The 22,244-nt window shown below is 43.4% G+C and overlaps 1 protein-coding gene across 1 annotated transcript in view; it reads left to right on the plus strand.

Annotated features, from left to right (window-relative positions):
* Nucleotides 1-1,939: 1,939 nt before the first annotated feature.
* Nucleotides 1,940-22,244, plus strand: part of Mtcl1 (microtubule crosslinking factor 1) — a 132,977-nt gene continuing 112,672 nt past the window's right edge. The window contains exons 1-3 of the mRNA XM_042699201.1: nt 1,940-2,983; nt 13,307-13,531; nt 15,560-15,718. Of these exons, the coding sequence (XP_042555135.1) occupies nt 1,940-2,983; nt 13,307-13,531; nt 15,560-15,718 (1,428 nt within the window). The remainder of the gene's footprint in view (nt 2,984-13,306; nt 13,532-15,559; nt 15,719-22,244) is intronic.

The raw sequence follows: 22,244 nt of genomic DNA on the forward strand, positions 1-22,244 counted from the left end.
CTGCCACAGCCACCACCTGCTGGCCTGACTCTTCCCCCTCCACCTTGTTTCCGGAAGAAATCTTTCTAAACAAATAAATACCAGTCCTGCTCAGAACACTGAATGTCTTTCCCAACCTCTAGCACAGGGCCTCGATGCCTGGACCACCCTGACTTTTAGCTTCCTGTAGGCTTCACCCTACCAGCCTTTCCATCTGCTGTTTTCCCTTTACTGTGGCTGTCCTGATTCTTGGACTACAAGAACAACATATCCTTCAGGACATGGCAAACCTTCCGAAGCTGTGTTAAGATGTCACTCCAACACCTTGTAATGATTACCTTCTCTCATCCCCAATGCCAAGGCTAGAAGACAGGTTAGGTCTTATTTTTTGAGAATGATCAAACATCCAACACTTGAGACTTAAAATGTGTTCAGCCAGGCATTGGTGGCTTAAAGCCTGTAATCCTAGCTACTACAGGAAGTGGCCTGAGCAGTCCTAGATCTACTCAGCTCAGCCAGAAGTCTTTGAGGCTCTAATCCCCATCTAACGACTAGAAAGGCAGAAATGGAGCTGTGGTTCAAGTAGTAGAGCACCATTCTTGAGCAGAAAAACTTAAATGACAGTGCTTAGGCCCTGATTTTCAAGCCTCAGTTCTGGCACAAAAATAAAAATATGCTCAACGATCTGTACAAAGCCTTTTTATAGTTTGCACGATGTGTCCTCATAGTTGCTTATTTAATTCCCCGCAGGTGGTAGTATTTCCTAATTACACAGGTTTCTGGCTCTCTGCAGGGACAGCACAAGGGACTTGGGTTGCAGTCCTGCTCCGCGGTGGACTGGCTTTGGCATCCTGGACAAACAACTTCAAGTCCCTGTGTCCTCATCTGTACAAAAGAGTCAGGATTGTTCAGAGGACTGAATAAAACAATGCCTATTAGAAGTCTAACAGTGAGTGTCTGGCTCATCGCGGAAACTATAAATGTGAGTTCCCTTCCTGACCCCAAGCTTGGCAAGCTGCTTCTTCTATTTCTATGGCGGCTCCGCCCCGCGAGCTCCGGAGGCCACCGGGGTGCCAGCTGCGGAGGGCTGTGCCCGTCTGGACGCGGTAGCTGCCACGGGTACCAGCGAGCCTTAAAGGGGCGCCGGACTCGGGAGCTGAAGGGTGGGCAGGGGTTGATCGGAGAGCCCCGTGAGGGGCACTGGTCTGCCAAGGGAAAGCTGGTGCCACCACACACACCAGAGGAGGCCACCCAGACCTCTGGGACTCAGTCTCCCCAAGTCCGGTGGCTGGCCTCTCCCGCCTACTACATCTCGGCTTCTTGCTCCCTGGCCGCTTCCTCGCTGTGGCTGCAAGCAAAGAGGGTCTTGGACCAGTGCGCAGGGACTGGTTGGTGCCTCCCGCGCCCAGGCCCCGCCCCGCGCCCAGGCCCCGCCCCGCGCCCAGGCCCCGCCCCGCGCCCCAGGCTCCGCCCCTCCGCGGCCCCGGCTGGCCGGGGGCGGGGCATGCGCACCCCGCGGCGGGCGCGGGGAGGGAGCGCGCGAGCAGTTTCTTTCCCGGCGAAGCTGCGCTGACCCGAGCGAGCGGTGCAGCGGGGCGCGGGCTGGCGGTGGGCGGGGAGCCGGACTCGGGAGTCGGGCGCGCGCCACCAGCTCGGTCGCCAGACAAGTGCGGGTGTGCCTGGCCGCCTGGACGGACTGAGGACCGCCGTCTGGAGCACCGGGGCCGGCGCCCGACCGCGCCTGGAGAAGTGAAGCGGCGGTGACCTCCGCGAGGGGGAGCGGGCGGCCGCGGCTGCGAGCCCCGCGGGGATCCGGGGGACGGCGGGAGCGCGGGGCGCAGACCGGGCGGGGCCGGGGGACAGGGATGACCGAGTGCGCGGGGAGGCTGCACGCCGCCGCCGCCGCCGCCGCCCGGAGCATCCGCCGCCCGAGCCGCAGCTCCAGGCCCCCGCCCGGGCCATGGAGACGCTGAACGGCCCCGCGGGCGGCGGCGCACTGGACGCCAAGCCACCGGGCCAGCACCACCGCCACCATCACCTCCACCCACTGGCCGAGAGGAGGCGGCTGCACCGAGCGCCCTCGCCCGCCAGACCCTTCCTCAAGGACCTGCACACCCGCCCCCCCGCGCCCGCCTCGGCCCTGGCGGCCCCCTCCCCGGGCCGAGCCCCGGCGCCCACCGCCCCGCGCTCGCCCAACCTTGCCGGCAAGGCGCCGCCGTCGCCCGGCTCCCTGGCGGCGCCCGGCCGCCTCTCCCGGCGCAGCGGCGGCGTCCCCGGCGCGAAGGACAAGCCGCCACTGGGCGCCGGAGCCACCAGGGCGGCGGGCGCTGCCAAGGCCGCCCCTGGAATCAGGAGGGCGGCGCGCGCGGTGCCCGCTGAGCCGCTGCCTCGGGCGGGGAAGCCTCCCGGGGCCGAACAGCCGCCCAACGCCGCCAAGGGCCGCAAAGCCAAGCGCGGCTCCGCGGTGCCCCCCGCGCGCGCCGTCGGTCTACTGCCCCCCGCCGCCCCGATCCCAGCCGTGACCCTCTCTGTGACCTCGGCGGCCGGCCCCCTGGCCCCCAGCCCGCGTACCAGCCACACGGACAGCAGCTCCGACCTCTCCGACTGCCCCTCGGAGCCCCTTTCCGATGAGCAGCGCCTGCTCCCCGCCGCCAGCAGCGACGCCGAGTCGGGCACCGGCTCCAGTGACCGGGAACCCCCGCGAGGAGCAGCCCGGGGGGCGCCGCCCGCCAGCCCCGACCCCCCCGCACTCCTCGCTGCACCCCAGGTCGCCGCTGCCTGTCTGGGGGGCCGGAGCAGTCCCAGCGGGGTGGCCCCAGGGTCCCCCGGATCGGGTGCGACGGAGGATGTTGGGGGACGCGTACCACCTGAGCGAGCCGTCCCCGGGACGCCCAAGGAGCCCAGCCCGGATGAGCAGCCCCGGCTCGTGCCGGGGCCGGCAGTGGAGGAGGAGGAGCTGCTTCGGGAGATGGAGGAGCTGCGCTCGGAGAACGACTACCTCAAGGTGATTGAGCCGGTGCCGGGTGGCAGATGGGACTGGAGCCTGGTAGCCCGGGGCTGGGGGCGCTGCGAGCTCTTTTACCCACTATGTTCTGAACTTTCCTGCCCCGCATTTAGTAGGTCTTGGTGGCCTGAGCCACAACTTGTGGGCGAAGCAAGACCTGTCGGTCCTTCTCACCCTCTTAGCCCTTCTTGGTTTTAGTATTGCCTGCCTTTGCTGATGTCATTTGCTTTCGTCAACTAAGCCTGCTGGGAGGTGGCGACAATCATTTCTGGATACATCAGTTGACCCCGGGCTAGTTTCACCTGTTGGGGAGGTGTTATCTCTAGCCATTCAGTTGTGGCCAGACCTTGGCAGCCATGCGGTGGTGCAGGCTTGCGGATTTAACTGCAGCTTCTCCTGTAATTTCAGAAAAAGCCAGGGGCCTACAGTGTCTCCTATGAGCTCCTGCAGCACACGCAGGGGGAGGGGCCTGGTTCTTTTCAGTGTTGAAAGTTCAGGAGCCTGGTGGCCTGGGTTCAGGGACAACAGTATTTCAGTGGGTGGAGAGCTTTGTAACTGTCCCCAAGCCAGCCCTCCTATATCGCCAGAGGCAGGGTCAGCTCTTTGGAAGGAAGGGATTGAGACTACTGTCACACTGATACTTCCCGCAGGGTGTGCTTGCAGTCCCCTTAGTTTTAATCCGACTCCATCTTTTCTCCACGGAGAAGGCCCGTGGTGCAGAGCTGAGGGTTTAGACTGTGTTGAGGGGGTCAAAGACAGCTGAGGTGATTGGAGAGAAAAATAAAGAGAGCTGTGCTGGGGAGGCTGTTTTAGAATTTATTACAATCCTCAGGTTGGCAAATCACTCCAGAGGCAATAATTTATTCCTGTATCTGTTAAAATCTTTGGGAATACCTCTTAAAGTGACCGTGTGACCCTGCTTTCTGAATGGGCTATGTGATTTGAGCTGTTTTCTCAGCAAATGATAACCTGTCTCCTTGAGGCCCAGTGTTTGACACCTGGGACTGAGGATTGGCTTTTCTAAGTTGATGGTGGTAAGTGTACAATTCGGGCTGGAGTCAGCACATGAACTGTGGTACTCCTTCCCAGACCAGAGTCTTTTTCAAGAGCTGTTCTAGCCAGTGATGTTAGAGTGTGGGAAGAAGGAGACGGAGCAGCAGAAGTGAGAATAGGGCAGAGTGGAACTTGGAGATGTTTCCAATAGTGCGTCTCTTATATAAGAGACAGTGGAATGAAATTCCAAGGGGTCCAAGAGAAAAGGCAACTGTTGTGTGGGACTCTTTCTGACAAAAGCATTTTGGAAGATCCCTGAGGGTGAGAGAGATCAAAGGTGATTTTTTGAAGCATAACCCTAACCTACAGGATTTCTGCCCAAACTATGATGCATCCAAAGTAGGACTGCCCAGAAACAGAAAATGTGTTCTTCTGATAGAAAATACATTTTTATTACTTCCTGGGTCTTCAAGAAGGCAATTACTTCAAAATACATTCTTAGGTTTTTATCCTTTATTGACTGGTTTTATCCTTATTTATTCATTCACTCATCTAGTTAAATTCCCAATAAAGACCCTGACCTTTCATGGTTCCTCACAAGATCCCACCACAGCCGCCTCCCCACCCACCCCCACAATCCCTCACAGTGCCAGCACCCTGAACATGCTAGAATGGAACTGAATCTCACCCCTACCCCCAGCTCTCATTGTTACATTTGTTACAACTCCAGTTCCACAGATAAGGATACTGAGAACCAAAAACTTAAGGGACTTTCCCAAGGTCACCTAACCAGTGAGTGACACCCTTTGTGCTGGCCTCCATTCTGTTCAGCATACCAGGCTGCATCCCTGTTTCCCGCAAGGCTGCTGTTCTCTGTGTACCCTGCTTCCAAGCACCCTGCCTCTGAGCTCTTTTATTAGTTCTCTGAATTCTGCTTTCCTAGGGGACTCTTGTTTTCTTTTCAGGTGAAAGGGCTGTAATGAACTTCTGTCCATGAATTCCCACTGGCAAGGTTTAATTTTCGGGAAATGTTCACTTGCCATTTCCTGTGGAGAAGGTGTTATGACCATCTGTTTGCTGCGCCTGAGTGGCCTTTCTACCAATAGCCTGAGCATTGGGTAGAAGGGTCCAAATGAGACTAGGAAAACAGAATCATTACATGTATGTGTGAACTATGTATATGCTTGATCCTTCAAAAACCTAATATCAGAATCTCAATTTGGGAAAGAAACATAAGAGGCCAGGTAGATTTCTGTAGGGTTGAGGAGCTCTATCAGTGCATGACCAGACTCCTTCTAGCAGCAGCAACCTCAGGGGACCTAGACCAGTCTGCCTTTCTTTGTATGGGCCATGCACATTATAAACTTAGCTTTGCTTTTTGTTCTGTATGATGCTCTGGGAAACTTTTTTTTTTTTAAATGGTAGATAAAAGTACATCCTTGACCTACTAGTTTTTTAGGGAGTGTTGCACAGATTAGATATAGCACAGATTCATCTGTTTATATGTTATCCAAAAGGAGAAACTTGGCCTAGAAATATTACTTGGATCTCTTCTGGAGGGTTGTGGCCATATGAAGCATTACATTCTTCCCTTGAATCAGGATTGTTACCATTGCTGTGTAAGACTGCCATAATTTCAGACCTCAAATGATGGTGTCATCAAACAGGAAATCAAGGCCCCATGACCCTAGGAGAATGTCTTATGAATCAGGAAATTCAAGGGTAATTCTCCTGGTTTTTAGTATATTTTCTTTTAAGCTGTGTGGAATGTATAGAGTTATTCCTGACCCTATTTTCAGTCTCTTCAGCAAAGGGGTCTGGGGTGACCAGATGAAAAAGCACGTCACTTAGTCCAAGTGGCTGGTTTTGCATGAACCACAGACAGAAATGTAGTTGGGTTTTCTTTTGCCCTCTGATGAACTGGAAGATATCTGCAGGTATTCAAAACATAAAATAAGCTGACGAGTTCAGTTATCTCCAGGCCTTTGCTTCTTTCCCAGACAAACCCAGGCATGTTTTTAAACACGGAAACTGACTTTTGTACAAGCCTGATGTGTTTCCATCTTGCCAGAATGCCACATATTTTGCTTGATTGCTCTAGGACAATCAGACAAACTACAGTGCTCATTGTCAACATAATAATTATGTCTTCTGTTTCCACAGGCCTTTCAGGAGAATGTAATCACTTTGAGTTTATTTTCTTATTTTGAAGATGCTTTTGGCAGCCTTAACATTCATAACCCACCCCCAGTGGACCCTTACTATGCTGCTGTCTGTCAGTGGATCAGAGTTGGGGTGGGAAGGGCTGTTTCTTTTGCTCTACTTTGTCAGTTATTTTGTAAGAACATTTAATTTAAAGAAAACAAGGGTAGATAACATTGACCTTTCTGGAGGGGTGATTCCTAAGGGAGAGGCTGAGGTTTTGGTTTTATGGGAATTGAAGCTTGGCCTTATGCATGCTAAGCATATGCTCTACCACTGAGTTACAACACCTAGGATTGTGCTTTTATAGATCGAAATGTCTGCCCATTGATCTGGCCTTGCCATCCTGTCACTTGGGGCAGTTTTTTTTTTTTTTTATGAGTTTTTGGCTCAGACATCTTGTTATATTTGGTTGAGTAAGATGCCAGACACTCGGAATCTTACACTTGGAGAGGGGGACAGTTACGGGGCAAGAAGAAGCAGCTCTCAGCAGCTGAGGTCGTTCAGCTCCTGCCTGTCCCTTCTCTTTCCCTTTCTTGTGGAAGGATTAGCATGGACAATATTCCTTAGTCTTCTCTCACATGCTGCTTTCCACATCCATTCTGTATGCAGCCTGTGAAAGCAGCACTGTCCTCATGATAGGTGGCAAGATGGGGTGACCAGGCCCACATCCCCTCCCTCTGTACTTGATGAACAATGGCTACAGCCCCTTGCCTTCTTAGCTCCAGCTGGGACTGGAAAGAACATTGCTATTGTCCCAAGGGAAATGAGGTGGATGATTTGGATGTGACAAATGATAATAGTTTGTGTCTGCAACTCCTAGACAATGGAATTATTGCAACAGTAGCTAGAGAACTGCTTCTAGGGTTCAGATTGGGTTTATTGAAACAGGAGTTATTAAAATAGAAATTGTGATTGGTTTGGGACTAAGAATAACATAATCATTAGTATGATCAAGTTTGATCACTTATACCAAGATGTCCTGAATTTGGTCCTTTGTATTTATGGATCAAACAGTTCTAGAGGTTTTGATTGAAACATTTTATCTTGGTTTAATCTTTTAATCTTGGTATATTCAGTTGTTGGAGTAGTACCTCATTATTTCTTGGACTGATGATGTCATAAGGCTTGATTTGTTATATGTAGGAAAAAGAGAATAGTTGGATAGCTTCATTCCAGGAATTCATTTTATGTAAAATATTTGAAATGTATAATTTAAACTAGGCTAGCTTGCAGCAAGACAATGATGGGACATTTAAATATATCACAGACTTGTTATTAATTCAATATAGAAGTGCTAAGGGCAGTTTTTCTTATTAATTTTGTGTATAATAAGAAAACAGAAATTTCTACTTTTATTTACTGTGTAATCAAGATAGTATCTGTCAGAAACACTATGTTCTGCTTCATTTGATTTCCTTAAACAGTGGAATGGCAGACTTCTTTAGGGTTCTGGAATACAGTGTTTTCTAAATTAGAGCATGTCCTCAGAAAATTAATGTAATGGTAGCTTGAAAATCACTACTCATCATGACCCTAATCTGAATAATAATAGTTTTTGCTATTTGAGTGACTGCTGCCAGCTTACATGGTTTGTAATTTGCTTCTCTGTGACTTCTTCTCAACGAACCTGAAAATTGCTTTTTTCCAGATGCCACAGGAGGAGTGAAAACATTAGTCCTGGTCCTACTGCTATACTAGACACGTGGGTGGGAAGCTATTTAAACTTTTAAATTCTCAATGCTCCCCCCCCTTTATTTTTTGGCATGGTGCCAGGGTTTTGAGCCCAGGGCTTCCTACTTGCCAGGCAGACATTCTGTCACTTGACCCATGCTTGCATGGGTCTGGTTATTTTTGCGATAACGTCTTACTTTTTGCCTAGTCTGGTTTAGATTGAGATGTCCTAGTTATACTTCCCTCTGTAGCTGGGATGACAGACTGACAACTGTACCTAGCCTTTTCTGTTTGCTTGGGCTAGCCTAGAGCTGTGATCCTTCTGATCTATGAGCCTCTTGCATAGCTGGGAGTATGCCTGTGAAGTACCAGTGCCCTGCCCAGTGTCTTTATTTTTGAGATGGGCATATTCATATCTTTATTGCAGTGTTTTCCTTGAGACTAGTTACTCTAATGGATACATTTGTATGTTGACAATTGTCAATCTGTAAATGCTAGGCTAATTTTATTAGTTTACATGGATAGTGGGCTTTTAAAAGTACAATTGAAGATCATTATCATTTCATCTGTCCCAGTTATAGCAAGCACTTTGTAGTGTTGACTATAAAGTGTGTGTGTGAGTTTAGACGCAGACGCAGTGGATTTGCTGCTTTGTGTCTTTTGTTGTTGTGAGGCTTTTGGATACATTAACCAGTCTCAGTTTAGTTTCCTTTTTTTCAAATGGAGTAATATGCTCCTGACAGAATTATCATAAGGGTAAAGTGTTTAATAAAGAATGTTTTTCTGTTTTAGAAATTGAGATAAAATTTGAGTTATAAAAAGCAGCAACTCAAATATAAGCAATTATGTTCTTTCTAATTTTCTTTTCAGTGAACTAGTGTTGGTGATTTTTTTGTATTCATGCCAAAAGATAGTATGTTTACATATGGACTGCTCTATGATTGGAATATGGATATGTCTAGCTCTTAAACATTTTAAACCCAATAATTGTTGTTTACATGTCTGTATACCATATTTACTATTTAACATTATGGTAGATATGTTCTGCATCTTAAAGTGTGTATAACATTTAGAACTTTTTTTTTTTTTTTTCAAGTTCTGGACTTTGAAATTAGGGGCTTGTAATCACTTGGCTTGTTTAGTTAGAGCTCTACCACATGAGCCATTCCTTAAGTGTTGATTTTTGCTGGTTATTTTGGAGATAGTATCACAATCCTTTCTGTCTGTAATCCGCAGTAGTTTAGGATTACAGGTAGAAGCCACCTGCATCTCGCTCATGACTGACTTCTATAGATACTTTGCAGAATGTAAATCCATCACATTTCTCCCATGAATGAGAGTTAGAATCACTGCGGATTTGTATGTGTACATATGTACTGATCTAGAAGTGTACTTGTGATGACTATACTGATTATTGCTTGTATTAAACTACTTTTTTTTTTATTAGTTACCCAGTGAAATAATTACCTCCTGATTGTACTGAGAAATGTTTCAATTGGGCTCTTTCTCAAAGTCTGGTGTATCAGACTTTGAGATGTGGATGTCCTAGATTTTTGAAGAGTCAGAACTTTCTGCTCTCTTTCAAGAATGATGACTATAAGCCATTTTAAAGATTTTGGTCTGCTGGTGGGGTGCAGTTCTTGCCATCAGAGCCACAATAGGAGTCGGGCATCTGGACAGCATCCTCTTTCGTGAAGAGTGGCAGGCATTTTCTTGCAAGATCTGGGTCCTTGGTCTCCTGGAGAACCTGGCTTGTCCATTCTGCTCTTGGGTATTCAACGGTCCAGCTATAGGTTGGGTGCAAAAGCTCCTAGGTCCAGCAGATTTTCCTTCCAGGAACAAGATTTACAGGGAAAGAGCTCTGGGAAGGAAACAAAAATTAAACTTGGTTATACTTCACAACATTTTCACTGCTGAGATTTACACTTATATATTTGTGTGTGTGTGACATTTTCAACCATGGACATTTCTATAAAAGCCTGAGAAAAGAAGCTTTTTACTCATCTGAGCACCAGGAAGTTAGTGGAGGTTTATTCTTCAACCTAAGGAGTGTCTGGCTGTTCACTGAAATGCTTTGTTTGCTTAGGAGAATGCATCATTTGGTTAGGAGAATCTCTTGATGTGGATAGTGTGGACAAACAGGAGAAATCTGTGAGCTGCAGTTGGAAGGTGATGAGCTGCCTGATTGTGTGTTTTCAGAGACCACTGCATGTAGCTGATGTTGACTGGGACCTCAGCTTCCTTCACTTTGGCCTATCCATAGTTTTCTATGGTTCCCAGTTCATTTGTTCTGTTTCCTTGGTCTTACTCAGGATAAACTCATTTTCAGGGTATTTCTTTCTGTTCAATGTCTGTTCTACCTAAGATTGCAGAGTTGGAAACTTCTGAATTTTCTTGTATACTTTAAGAACAAACGCAGAATTTGGGAGGACAGTAGGAATCCAGGAACAAATTGAATGCAGGACAAAAATTGACAAACAGGGTTAGGGAAACCTTTTTTCTGATGTTTAAGGGAAGAAATTAGATTTTTTTTTCTGCCTATAAAAGTATTTCAAAGTGAAAGGATAGCCTTGAAAGAAAGCTCTCCATATGAAAGGGACCTCAAAGAGAAATCCAATAGAGTCCTCTGGGGGAGTTTTTATGGTACTGAGCTTCTTGCATCGATCCTCCCCTGAGCTTTGCACTGATTGCTTGATGGCTTATATGTATACTGCCCTGGCTCTTTTTATTGGTTGAACAGACACCCAGGGCATTATGGGAAGAAGCTTTTGAACAGGACCCTGAGGCACTATGGGAATAAGAAGTGCCTTGATGGGCCACATGTTATCTGCCACATGCAATGTCTGCCACCTTTTATCCCTGTTCTTTTCTCTCATTTTGGCCAAGGGTCCTTTGGAGTTTTATGACAGTGTTTGTGGGTCATACAAAATTATCAAGACAAGCAGATGGGGCTGCTGTTGAGAAGCATACAGGTCTATTGATCATGTACCAAATAATTTTTCAGGCATTCTGTGGTTGGTCAGACATTCCCCATGCCTGATTAGGATGTCCAAGTTTGAGAGAGAGTCTCTCTTGTCTCTGTGTCTCTTACCCTGAACTCAGGGTCTTGGGCTTGCTAGGCAGGTGCTCTGCCACTTAAGCCATGCCCCTACTTCAAAAATTTTCTTCATGAAACTCAATACTAACTGAACAAACTAAAGAGGGATTAATTACATGCTATTCTTGATGCATTTGAATAATCAGTTATTGAAGCATGCAGGTACATTTCTCGAATGTTTCCTTTAATTTCCTTCCTTGCAAATGATTTTTGGAATACTTGGGTATAATGTATATTCTATATCCTGCAGATAAATCTCTGTTTTGGGGAAATGGTTTCCATAATTAGGCTACAGAACTGGAGCTGAGCAGTGCTGTGGTTCAGCCTCATTTTAGCCATCTCTGGGATTTGGTCTTTCTAAGTGGTACTTGTTGTTCTGCTGTATTCATTCCACAAATGTTTTTTGCAAGTCTGAAGGACAATCTTACCAGGCCTTTCAAAGCTTTCAAGTCTTTCAAAGCTCACCTTTTAGGGCAGATGACAAATAGTAACTAGGGAAAAAAGAAAACAAATAAGTGATGGCCTTAGAGGCCAGAGGCTAACCAAGGGGAGGCATCAGTGGGGTGCCTTCTAGGCAGTGAGCTAAGATCTAGGGTGGGAGGGGGGAGCGTTTCTAGGAGAGGGAATAGTAGATGAGGTCTCCAGACAATTCTAGACCTACTAAGCTGGATGTGCCTGGTAGGGAAGAAAGGACAAAAAAGAAGCCCTGGAGGGTTTGGTAGGGAGTGAGATGATTCGATTTACATATGAAAGAGTAACTCCAGTGGGGAAACTGCCAATTGGGAGGGAAGCTGGGGGCCTGGGCCTGGTCCTTGGTCTGGGGTGATTAGATAGAGTAGGGTAAAGAGAGCATTGCTTGTGGCTATAGAACTGAGGAAAGTGGGAAGCCTTGGGTTCTCTGGTCAAAAGTCAAGCTTACTTTAAAGATTTTAATTGGCTCTATTTACAATTCTAAAATCAGGCATGTTTCATAAAATAGAATTCGTGTTTCCTTGGCTGAAGGGAGAAGATCTGATTTTCTAGATGGAGGGGGATTGGAGATTGCTGGAAGAACCCTGAGGCCTTGTGTGGTTTCTAAAGTACTCACATTGTGATGCAGGGACTTAGGGAACGAATCATGGAAGAATAGTTAACATCCACTCACCTCTGCTTTAACCCCACTTCCCTTCCTCAAACCTTAGAGCCGGGAGAATTCCTGTCTTGATTTTGAAACTGTCCAGTTGCAGTTACCTCTTCCCTGACTATACCTTACAACTTGGTTTTGGTTTGATGACTTGGAGCTCTAGTGTGAATGACTTCATTTTGAAATTTAGGGTGCTTTGCTGGGACCTACTATGGGAACTTAGATCAAAACAACAAGGCCTGCCATTCTTTGTTTACTGTCATATTTAGAGTGTCTACTTTTAAAAAAATATATTATTGTTTTTTATCTTTAAGTTGTACAAATGAGTTTCAGGTCAACGTATTGATTTATGAGTACAATGTATCTTGATGAAAGTCATTCCCAGAGTGTTTTCTTTTTGATGATAAAGAAAGAAGATTTGGAAAGGAAGAACAGGAGTAAGCCCAATGTGTGTAACAGGAAAACATTTTAAGGTCAGAGTCCATTAGTCAATGCTGAATCTGGTATTCTGGAACAAAATCTTATTTATTTATTTTTGTGCCAGTCCTGGGGGCTTGACTCAGGGGTTGGGTGCTGTCTCTGTTTTTTTTTCCTTAAGGCTAGCACTCTATCACTTGAGTCACAGTTTCACTTCAATATCTTTTATTTTTATTTTTGATGGTTAGAGATAAGAATCTCTCACAGATTTTCCTCCCCAGGCTTGCTTGGAAATGTAGCCCTTAGATTTCAGCATCATGAGTAGCTAAGACTGCATGCATAAGCCATCAGCATCCAGCTAGAACAAACATTTCAGAGACATATGCAGGAGTGCTGTAATTCCAGAGCAATTACCAGTTATTATCTTACTAGTTTATGTCCTTTGAAGGCTGGGCCTATCTGACTCATCTTAGTATCTAAATTGTGCCTTAGAGATATAGGTTTAGGTCAATGATAGATTTTAATCTGAAGGCTTAATTATCTGTAGAGAAGATTGTATTTATGATTATGTAAGGAAATATTGTGAGTAGAATAAATCCCAAGAAGCTGTTTTGCAATGAATCTAGAGAGAGAGAAGGCACAGGAGATCCCAACAGAAGAGGTCCCTGACCAAAGCACCTGGTTGGCCATGAGCTGATGGGTATGGTACAGGCATTTGGTATTTAGTGTTGAAGATAGGATGGGGGTGGTGTGTGGAGGAGAGAAATGCCATCCTTTTTGATTTGGCTCATGAACCTTCCCTGTCTGGTTTTCCTAGGATGAGCTGGATGAACTCCGAGCTGAGATGGAAGAGATGAGAGACAGCTACTTAGAGGAAGATGTTTACCAACTACAGGAGCTCCGGCGAGAGCTGGACCGTGCTAACAAGAACTGCCGAATCCTACAGTACCGGCTCAGGAAAGCTGAGCAGAAAAGCTTGAAAGTGGCAGAAACAGGGCAGGTGGATGGTGAACTTATCAGAAGCCTAGAGCAAGACTTGAAGGTGAGTTAGAGGGACTGATGGCCTGGGCATTCTAGGGGTAAGGGTTAGCTATCTGAAGATGGAACTCCAGACTTCTCAAAAGTTTCTTGTTTTGAGGTTAGAGGTACAGGGTACAGATCTAGGGCCTCCCTTATGCCAGGCAAGGACCCTACCACGGGGCCACAGATTCCTAGCCTCCTGGTAAATGGGTTCTCAGTCTGTCTGTGTCTCTCTTTCTGGGGTTTCTCTGTTATTGAGGCTGATCTTAAACTCCTGGGCTCAAGCCGTTCTTCTCCCCCAGGCTTTTTGGGGGGCTGGGGCTACAAGTAAGTACTGTCTCCCCCTCCCCTGCAAATGGGACACATATTCTTGATGTTTTCCTGCTATGTTTGTCTCAGCTGATTTCAGCACAAACATTCTTTATTTACATTATGGCCCATAGAGTATGTCTACTTATATAACTTGAATGGCATAAGGTTTAAATCTGTCATAAAATAATCTCAACTAAACCTTTAAAAAAATCGTTGTAATGGAACTACAATGCAAAAAAGAATTAATACCTGCCAGTTACTCTGACAGTTGAATAGAAATTATGCCTATTCCTAGAGATTATTTCTGAAATAAGCTCAAAAATTTTTATTGGTTGTCAAGTCAAGGACTACTCTTAAAAGTTACCACCTCCCTACCATCTTCAAGGTTATTTAGGTTTCTAGGATGTGGAAAATCTGACATTCTCATAACCTGAGGGATACTTGTATAGTGGTGACCTAACTGAAGGAAAACTGATTTGTAACTAATAATCTAAGTCTCCTTGAGAACCACTGGCAGAAATGATGTGAAGAAGTCCCAGACTTTATACTATTGCTCACTGTCATGACCTGATTATCAAATCATTTATCTAGAGATGAATTATGCATAATGTCCTCCTTAGTACAAGAGTACTTATACAATCTCATCTAGCTTTCATTACAACAGGAAAAGAATCTTTGTAATTCTATCGAAGTTATAAATTGCTAAGAAAATGTCATTCGGTGCAAGAAAGGGTGATTTCTATTTCTTTACAAAGTCTTTTCTCATTTGCTTTTAGAAAGTAAAGAGGTATAATTGCTTTGAACATTTGAGCATTTTAACCACACAAGTACCACAGTAGACAATTTAAAACTTGAGTATGCTGAACATCTACTGCATGTAGAATTTATTATTACTATTGCTATTTTTAGTCAGGCAAGTTTAAAACAAATATTGACTTGTTCATTATTATTATTTGTAATTTATCGTATAAAGCATGTGAAGAATTGGCATTCTCGATGCTATTCTGTGAGGAAATTGGATTATCCAAAGTTACCTTTGACTCCAGATGAAAGTACGAGTCATAGACCCCTCACAAGATTGATTTTTTAATTCTTTCTTTTCTTTTCCTTTCCCTTCCTTCTTTCCTTCCTTCCTTGCTTCCTTCCTTCCTTTCTCTTTCTCTTTTTCTTTTTCTCTCCCTCCCTTCTTTCCTTTCTCTCTCTCTTTCTTTCTTTTTTCTTTCTATCTTTCTTCTCTCTCTCTCCCCTCTCTCTCTTTCTCTTTTCCTTCCTTCTTTCTGTCCTTCCATTTTTCTTTTGCTAGTCCTGGGGCTTGAACTCAAGGTCTAAGTGCTTGTGCTCAAAGCTAGCACTCTTAAGACTTGAGCCACACATCCTCGTTTGCCTTTGTGGTGGTTAATTGGAGATAAGAGTCTCTTGGATTTGTCTGCCTGGGCTGACTTCAATACAGGATCCTTAGATCTCAGCTGCCTTGAGTAACTAAGATTTCAGGCTTGAGCCACCAGTGCTTGGTTGATTTCTTGTTTTAAACTACCAATCGTCTATCCCTTATCTGAAGTGATTCAGATATCAATCACAGGTGCTTAACCTGTAATACCTCTTCCATTAAATACAAGTCTGTTAAATATATCTGGAACCATCTTGTTACTTATTGTACTACTATATTACTTGGTAATTCTGCCTCTGATGTGGTCTGAAAACTTTATATCCTAATGTTTATCTCTGTGGGCTGATGCAGGTAGCCAAAGATGTGTCTGTCAGATTGCACCATGAACTTGAGACAGTGGAGGAAAAGCGTACTAAAGCTGAAGATGAAAATGAAACTCTCCGACAACAGATGATTGAAGTGGAAATATCTAGACAGGCCCTCCAGAATGAGCTAGAGAAGCTGAAAGAGGTAATGTGGAAATGTGTAACCTTTCCTCCTGTGTTAATTGTTAGAAATTTGAGACTCTATAGTCTCATTCTTGTGCTGCTAGAAGGCAGAACAACCAATAATGGAAGGCCTGTTTATTTGGCTCAGGAGTTAAGAATGGTTTTTCTAGCCAGGTGTGGGTAGCTCATGTCTATAATCCTAGCTACTCAGGAAGCTGAGATCTGAGGATCATGGTTCAAAGTCAGCCTAGTCTCAAATTAACCACTAAAAAGCCAGAAGTGGACTCAAGTGGTAGAGTATTAGCCTTGAGTGCAAAAGGTAATGGACAGTACCCAGGCCCTGAATTCAAGCCCCAGTACCAGCATACACACAAAAAACATGGTTTTTATTATTTTCTGATATTGTCAAATAAATGAATTAAAAACTCCATACATAATAAATACCCCCAAAGGCAAAGAAGACTTTGGAAAAAAGATTGTGTTGCTTGCAAAACCTAAAGTGTTTACTGTTTGGCATTTTATAGAAAAGCCTGGTTGAAATCTATTACTTATAATTTCCATTCAGATTAGGTGGCCATTAATTCCTTACATGGGTCCAAATGGGATTTATTATTACTAGAGTACAGAATTAAGCAGTAGCTTTTTTCTTGAGTCTTCTTGTCCAATGAGCTACAGAATATGTTCTGTAAATAGGTAATGTATGCTATCTATATATATCATTCAGCCAATATGATTTAAATATAGATATTTTTGCATTTCAGGGAGTGATTATTCCTGCAAAAATTATTCTTGCATACAGCAATGTAAATCCTGATCTGCTTTTGATTTCCATTATAAGATTAAAGCTGAGTGTTTTCTTGGAAAACATCCTGCATGTTGATGAAATAAAAAAACCCTTGGTGAAGGCTTTTGGATGCTGGCATAGTACTTGCTGATGGCCTCACTTAGCAGGTCATTGTTGATATTTGGATCCATTTTCGGAATCACCCAGTCATTTTATCTATCCTAGCATGCAATACCACACTTGGTTCAGGTTTGGTCGTAGGCTCTGTGATGGGAAATGCCACATGAAAATGTCATTTGTTTTCGTTCCTTGAATCCATTCCTCTTGTCACTAAAGTTACACTGGAGTGCAAGTTCTGCAGGACAAGGTTTGGCTTCATTGTGAGGTTTTTGTGTTTGGAACAGTGCTTGATACATGTTATGTGAGGCAGTGAACAAACAGATGAGAATGGAGAGCTGTGGTGATCACAGCTTGCTGGTAGTGCAGAGCAGATTAGCTTTCCAGAGCCTGCTTTTGCTGCAGGAGGCAACAGTCCTTAACTTCCTCAGGGATCTGTCCTCAAGACTAGGGAGTTTGTGGTCCTTTTAAAGTCTTCCCACATACAGTTTCTGGTACTTCCTGTATCTTTTTCTTTAAGTTTGCTTCAGAGTATGCCATATGACTTCCACCTTGTGGGCAGAGAAAGTAATATAGGTGTACATTTTATAAAAATGGATATGTGTATATATTTTAATGTTCATATATAATAACACTCACCTGCATACACACAAACATCGAGTGATTCCTTGGTAAATGTAAAAGATTGGTTCCAGGACCCCCAGACACTAAAATCTATGATGCAAAGATATGTATATAAAGTGATATAATATTTCCATATAACTTGTATGTATTCACTTAAACCATCTATATAAAATCCATTAAACAGATTACTCATAATCCATTACTTTGGATTACTGATAATACCTAGTACAATGCAAGTGATGTGTAAATCGTTATAACATTGTTTAGGGGACAACAGTAAGAAAAACAAGGTGTACATGTTCACTGCAGCCACAGTATTTTTTCCCTGAAATATTTTTGATCTATAGTTGGTTGAATTTTGGGATGTGAAACCTGAGGCTACATGACAATACATTTTTTAGGCAAGTAGATTCTTTGTGGATTTGTATAGGACTCCATCTCTCTTGGGAGGATGAATTTACTATTGCTGCTCTTGACTTTGAAAGCAGGGCCATGGTGAGGCAGGCATCTTCAGTGGCTTGCTCTGTGCTTTGGGTTCTACTCTTCTGCATCTGTAGTCTTAGGAATTTTCTTTTTTATCGATACATAAAACATAGGTTGTACGTGCAAACATAGTAAGTTTCAGAAGCTATACATACCTTATGATTCCATGTGTAGAAAGTACTGTGAGTTGGCAGACATATGACAGAAAACAGGTGAGTTGTTTCTAGGGGCTGGGGAGAAAGAGACCTATTTACCAGGGAGTAGAGATTTGGGGTTTCCTTTGAGATGATGAAAGTGTTTGGAACTAGGTAGCAGTCGTGGTTGTACCAAGTTGTGAATGTACTAAATGCCACTAAATTGTACACTTGAAAGTGGTTAATTTTATTTGTGAATTTTTTTTTTGGTCAGTCATGGGGCTTGAACTCAGGGCCTGAGCAACTGTTCCTGAGCTTTTCAGCTCAAGGCTAGGGCTCTGTCACTTTGAGCCACAGTGCCACTTCCAATTTTCTGGTGGGTAATTGGAGTAAGAGTCTCACAAACTTTTGTGTCTGGACTGGCTTTCAACCACCATCCTCAGATCTCAGCCTCCTGAGTAGCCCACTGGTGCCAGGCTTTATTTGTTAATTTTTACTTTTTTCAATTTTATTAGATTTTTTTTATTATCAAGGTGATGTACAAAGGGGTTTCAGTTACATAAGTAAGGTAATGAGTACATTTCTTGTCAACTTTGTAACCCCTTCCCTTAATTTTCTCCTACTTTCCATCCCCTTCCAACTCCCCAAATTGTACAGAACCTTTCTAACATATTGTCTTGTGAATATTGCTGTTGCATTGGTCCCCCTTGTCCTTTGTCTCACCATTCTGTTGTTTCCCTTCCTTCCCTAATTCAAATAAACATATCTACAATAAGCCAGACCCAGAGAAACATAGGTCCCACGATTTCCCTTATTTATAATAATTAGTATACGTCTAGGATAATCTTAGCAGATGAACAGAATAGCTCAATATGACCATATAAGATGATGCTAAGCAAAATGAACTCCAAGACTTGGACACAAGAGGTTTGTCTTTGTTGTTGTTTTTAATGCACTATGTGATCTTTTGTTTCTTTTGTGTGTTCTTCTCCTGATGGTATAGCTTCTGTTATTATTGTATTTGATTTTGGTACCCTGGCATTATTTGTGAATTTTGACTACCATTAAAAATGTTTTTCTAACTGGACGTCGGTGACTTACACCTATAATCCTTGACACTCAGGAGGCTGAGATCTAAGATTTCTGTTCAAAGCCTGCCTGGGAAGGAAAGCTTGTGAGACTCTTATCTCCAAATATCTATCAAAAAAAGCTGGAAGTAGAGCTGGGGCTTAACTAGCCTTGAACACTAAAGCTCAGGGACTGCACCCGGCAGTTCAAACCCCAGGACGGGCACAAAAATGTTTTTTATTTTCCTCTGTCATATCCATACTCTTATTTCTATCCATACCCATCTCAAAGGCATATTTGAAGGTTGGCAGTGTATATTAATATATATATCAAATATGATGTCAATATTGAATTTGTTGAGACTTCTTTTGTACTTAGTAAATGGTTAGGTTTATAAATATTTTTTATGTGCTTGACAGGAATGGTGGATGCTCTAAGTTTAGGGTGGTATATGTAAATCCATTAGATTGAAAATCTTAAAGGATTAATTGTAACCCGCAGCAAGAAATATATTTTATATCACTACTCAGTATATAAATATCAATAAAGGTATTTTCAAAGGAATGCTTACCTGTCATTGATTTTATGCTAGCATTTTCAGTTTTATTTTTATTTATGGACTACCAGCAGATTGCTGCGATTTGTAAAAATATATGGGATTAAGAAAAATTTAATTTTATTGTCAAAGTGATGTGCAGAGGAGTTAGTTACATATGTAAGCTAGCGAGTGCCTTTCTTGTTGAACATTGTTGTCCCTCCCTGTTTTTCTCCCACTTCCCGCCCCCACCTGTGCTCCCCCCCATTGTCAAGTTCATTTCCTACATACTGTCTTGTGAGTATTGCTGTTGCATTAGTTCTCCCTTTGTCCTTTGTCTCACCATTTTGTTATTCCCCTACCGTTTCTGAAATCAGATTAATGTATATACAGGATGCAGGGTACCAGAATCAAATACGGTGACAATAGGGGATAAACCAAAGGGGGGGGGGTGGGGAAAGAAAGAAAAAAGAAATAACTTCACACAATACATTAAAAACAAACAACCAAAAAAATACCTCTTGTTTCCATATGTTGGAGTTCATGCCAATTAGCATCATCTTATATGGTCATAGGTAAATAGCTATTGAGCTTTTGTGATCCTCTGCTAAGACTATTCTAGACATATACTAATTATTACAAAATGAGGGAAATCAGGAAGCCTATGTTTCTTTGGGTCTGGCTTACTTCACTTAATATGATTTTTTCCAAGTCTTTCCATTTCCTTATGAATGGGAGAATGTCATTCTTTCTGATGGAAGTATAGAATTCCATTGTGTATTTTTACCACATTTTCTTGATCCATTTATCTACTGAGGGGCATCTAGGTTTGTTCCTTATCTTAGCTATGGTAAATAATTGTGCATTGAATATGGTTGTGCTGTTAGCTTTAGTATGGCCTTCTTTGTGGTCATTTGGGTAAATGCCCAGGAATGGGACTGCTGGATTATAGGGGAACTCTATATTTAATCTTTTGAGGAACCTCCATACTGCTTTCCAGAGTGGTTGAACAAGTTTACTCTCCCACCAACAGTGTAGTAGTGTTCCCTTTTGGCCACATCCCCGCCAGCATCTGTTGTTATCAGAATACTTGATAATGGCTATTCTAACTGGGGTAAGGTGGACTCTCAATGTGGGATTGTTCATTAATTGTGTGGTTTAAATTTTTTGTAGCCTTTGATAGTTTTATGAATTTTATTATGAAATTATGAATTTTAATTTTTTATGATTAACTTGCTTTATATGCTTTGAAATCATATTTTCAATTTAGGACTTTTGTAATGATTCATTCTTATCACTTGATAATGGCCTCTTTATTATTTAATTTTGCTATAGGGTCTTATTTTATCTAGTTTAACTTATTCATGAGCTAGATGTTTTGGGTTTTGTAGCTTCTGCCATTTCCACCCTCATCCTCGACAGGTACCTTAATGCTAATTGCTCCTTTGATTTTCAGTGGCCTTCTGGACTACTCACCCCTTTACCTTATGTGTAGACACATCCTTTCCTTATGGGGCATTCAGTAATATTTGTTGAGAACCTTGAGTCTGGCGCCTTAGACCACTCGGCCATCCTGACAACCCAGTAATATTTGTTGAATGAGAGAAGGTTTAATCATCTTAACTTTCCCTTGAGAAAGAACCATATAGTATTTAAAAATCTCTTGGTGAGGAATTTCCAATTATGTGAATGATTACCTCAACAGTTGGTACAAACCAGTGGTTCTACATCAAGGTTCTTTGACAGTGCCTCTGAGTCATAGAATAGTTAGTGTTTGGATAGTGATAGCAGTGCTGCTCCTCACAGTTCCTCACAGTTCTGAACATTCACGAAGGTCACTGGGGTAACACAATGTCAAATTGTTCCCTGTGAACACAGTGACCTCTTCTTCCTTCCTTGATTCCCTGGAGTCTGGCCCAGGATATTGGGGTGGCGGCTCTGGGTAGGTGATGGTGCCCTTTGGAATGGCCTTCAGAGCAGCAATATGGTTTGCAGACTTCCCCAGTGATTTAAAACCTAGTCATTTCTCCCTGCCTACTAACAAAAACTAACAAAAGTTTTCTAGAACTTGATAATGAAGGTAATGTTTCAGCAGGCTATCTACTGATCTTTTTGCATTGAAATAGAAGTTGTGAATTTTTTTAAATCTTTTTTTTTTTTATTGTGAAAGTACTGTACAGAGGGGTTACAATTACATGGGCAAGATAATGAGTACATTTCTTTCAAGCATTGTAGCCTCCTCCTTTGTTTCCCTTCCCATCCCATCCTCCCCCCACACTCCCCACCCAATCCTCCCCCCCCTACACCAAAGTTTGTAAAGTTCATTTTCGACATAACGACTTATACATCTCATTGTTGCACTGGGTCCACCTGTATCCCTATTTAAACGATTTGTTTTTCCCCTTCCCCTCCACAAATTATACCGACATCAAATACAGTGAAAGCAGAGGTTATACTGTGGGGGAGGGACATACAAAGCAACAAAGAAATAATCTTATAAATGCGTTAGAAACAATCGCATGAAAGAAAAAAAATTTGAATACATATCTTAGGGTTCATTTCCCTAACATCAACTTATCTAACCTTTTCTACTTGACTCAGACATATATAGATATTGCAAATAAGGGAAACCATGGGACCTATGTTTCTTTGGGCCTGGCTCACTTAATATAATTTTTTTCCATGCCTTTCCATTTCCTAACAAATGGGACAATGTCATTCTTTCTGATGGAGGCATAGAATTCCATTGTGTATATATACCACATTTTCTTGATCCAGTCATCTACTGAAGGGCATCTGGGTT

The sequence above is a fragment of the Dipodomys spectabilis genome, unplaced genomic scaffold (assembly GCF_019054845.1).
Source record: "Dipodomys spectabilis isolate Male_0828 unplaced genomic scaffold, ASM1905484v1 ptg000235l, whole genome shotgun sequence".
Classification (NCBI taxonomy): domain Eukaryota; kingdom Metazoa; phylum Chordata; class Mammalia; order Rodentia; family Heteromyidae; genus Dipodomys; species Dipodomys spectabilis.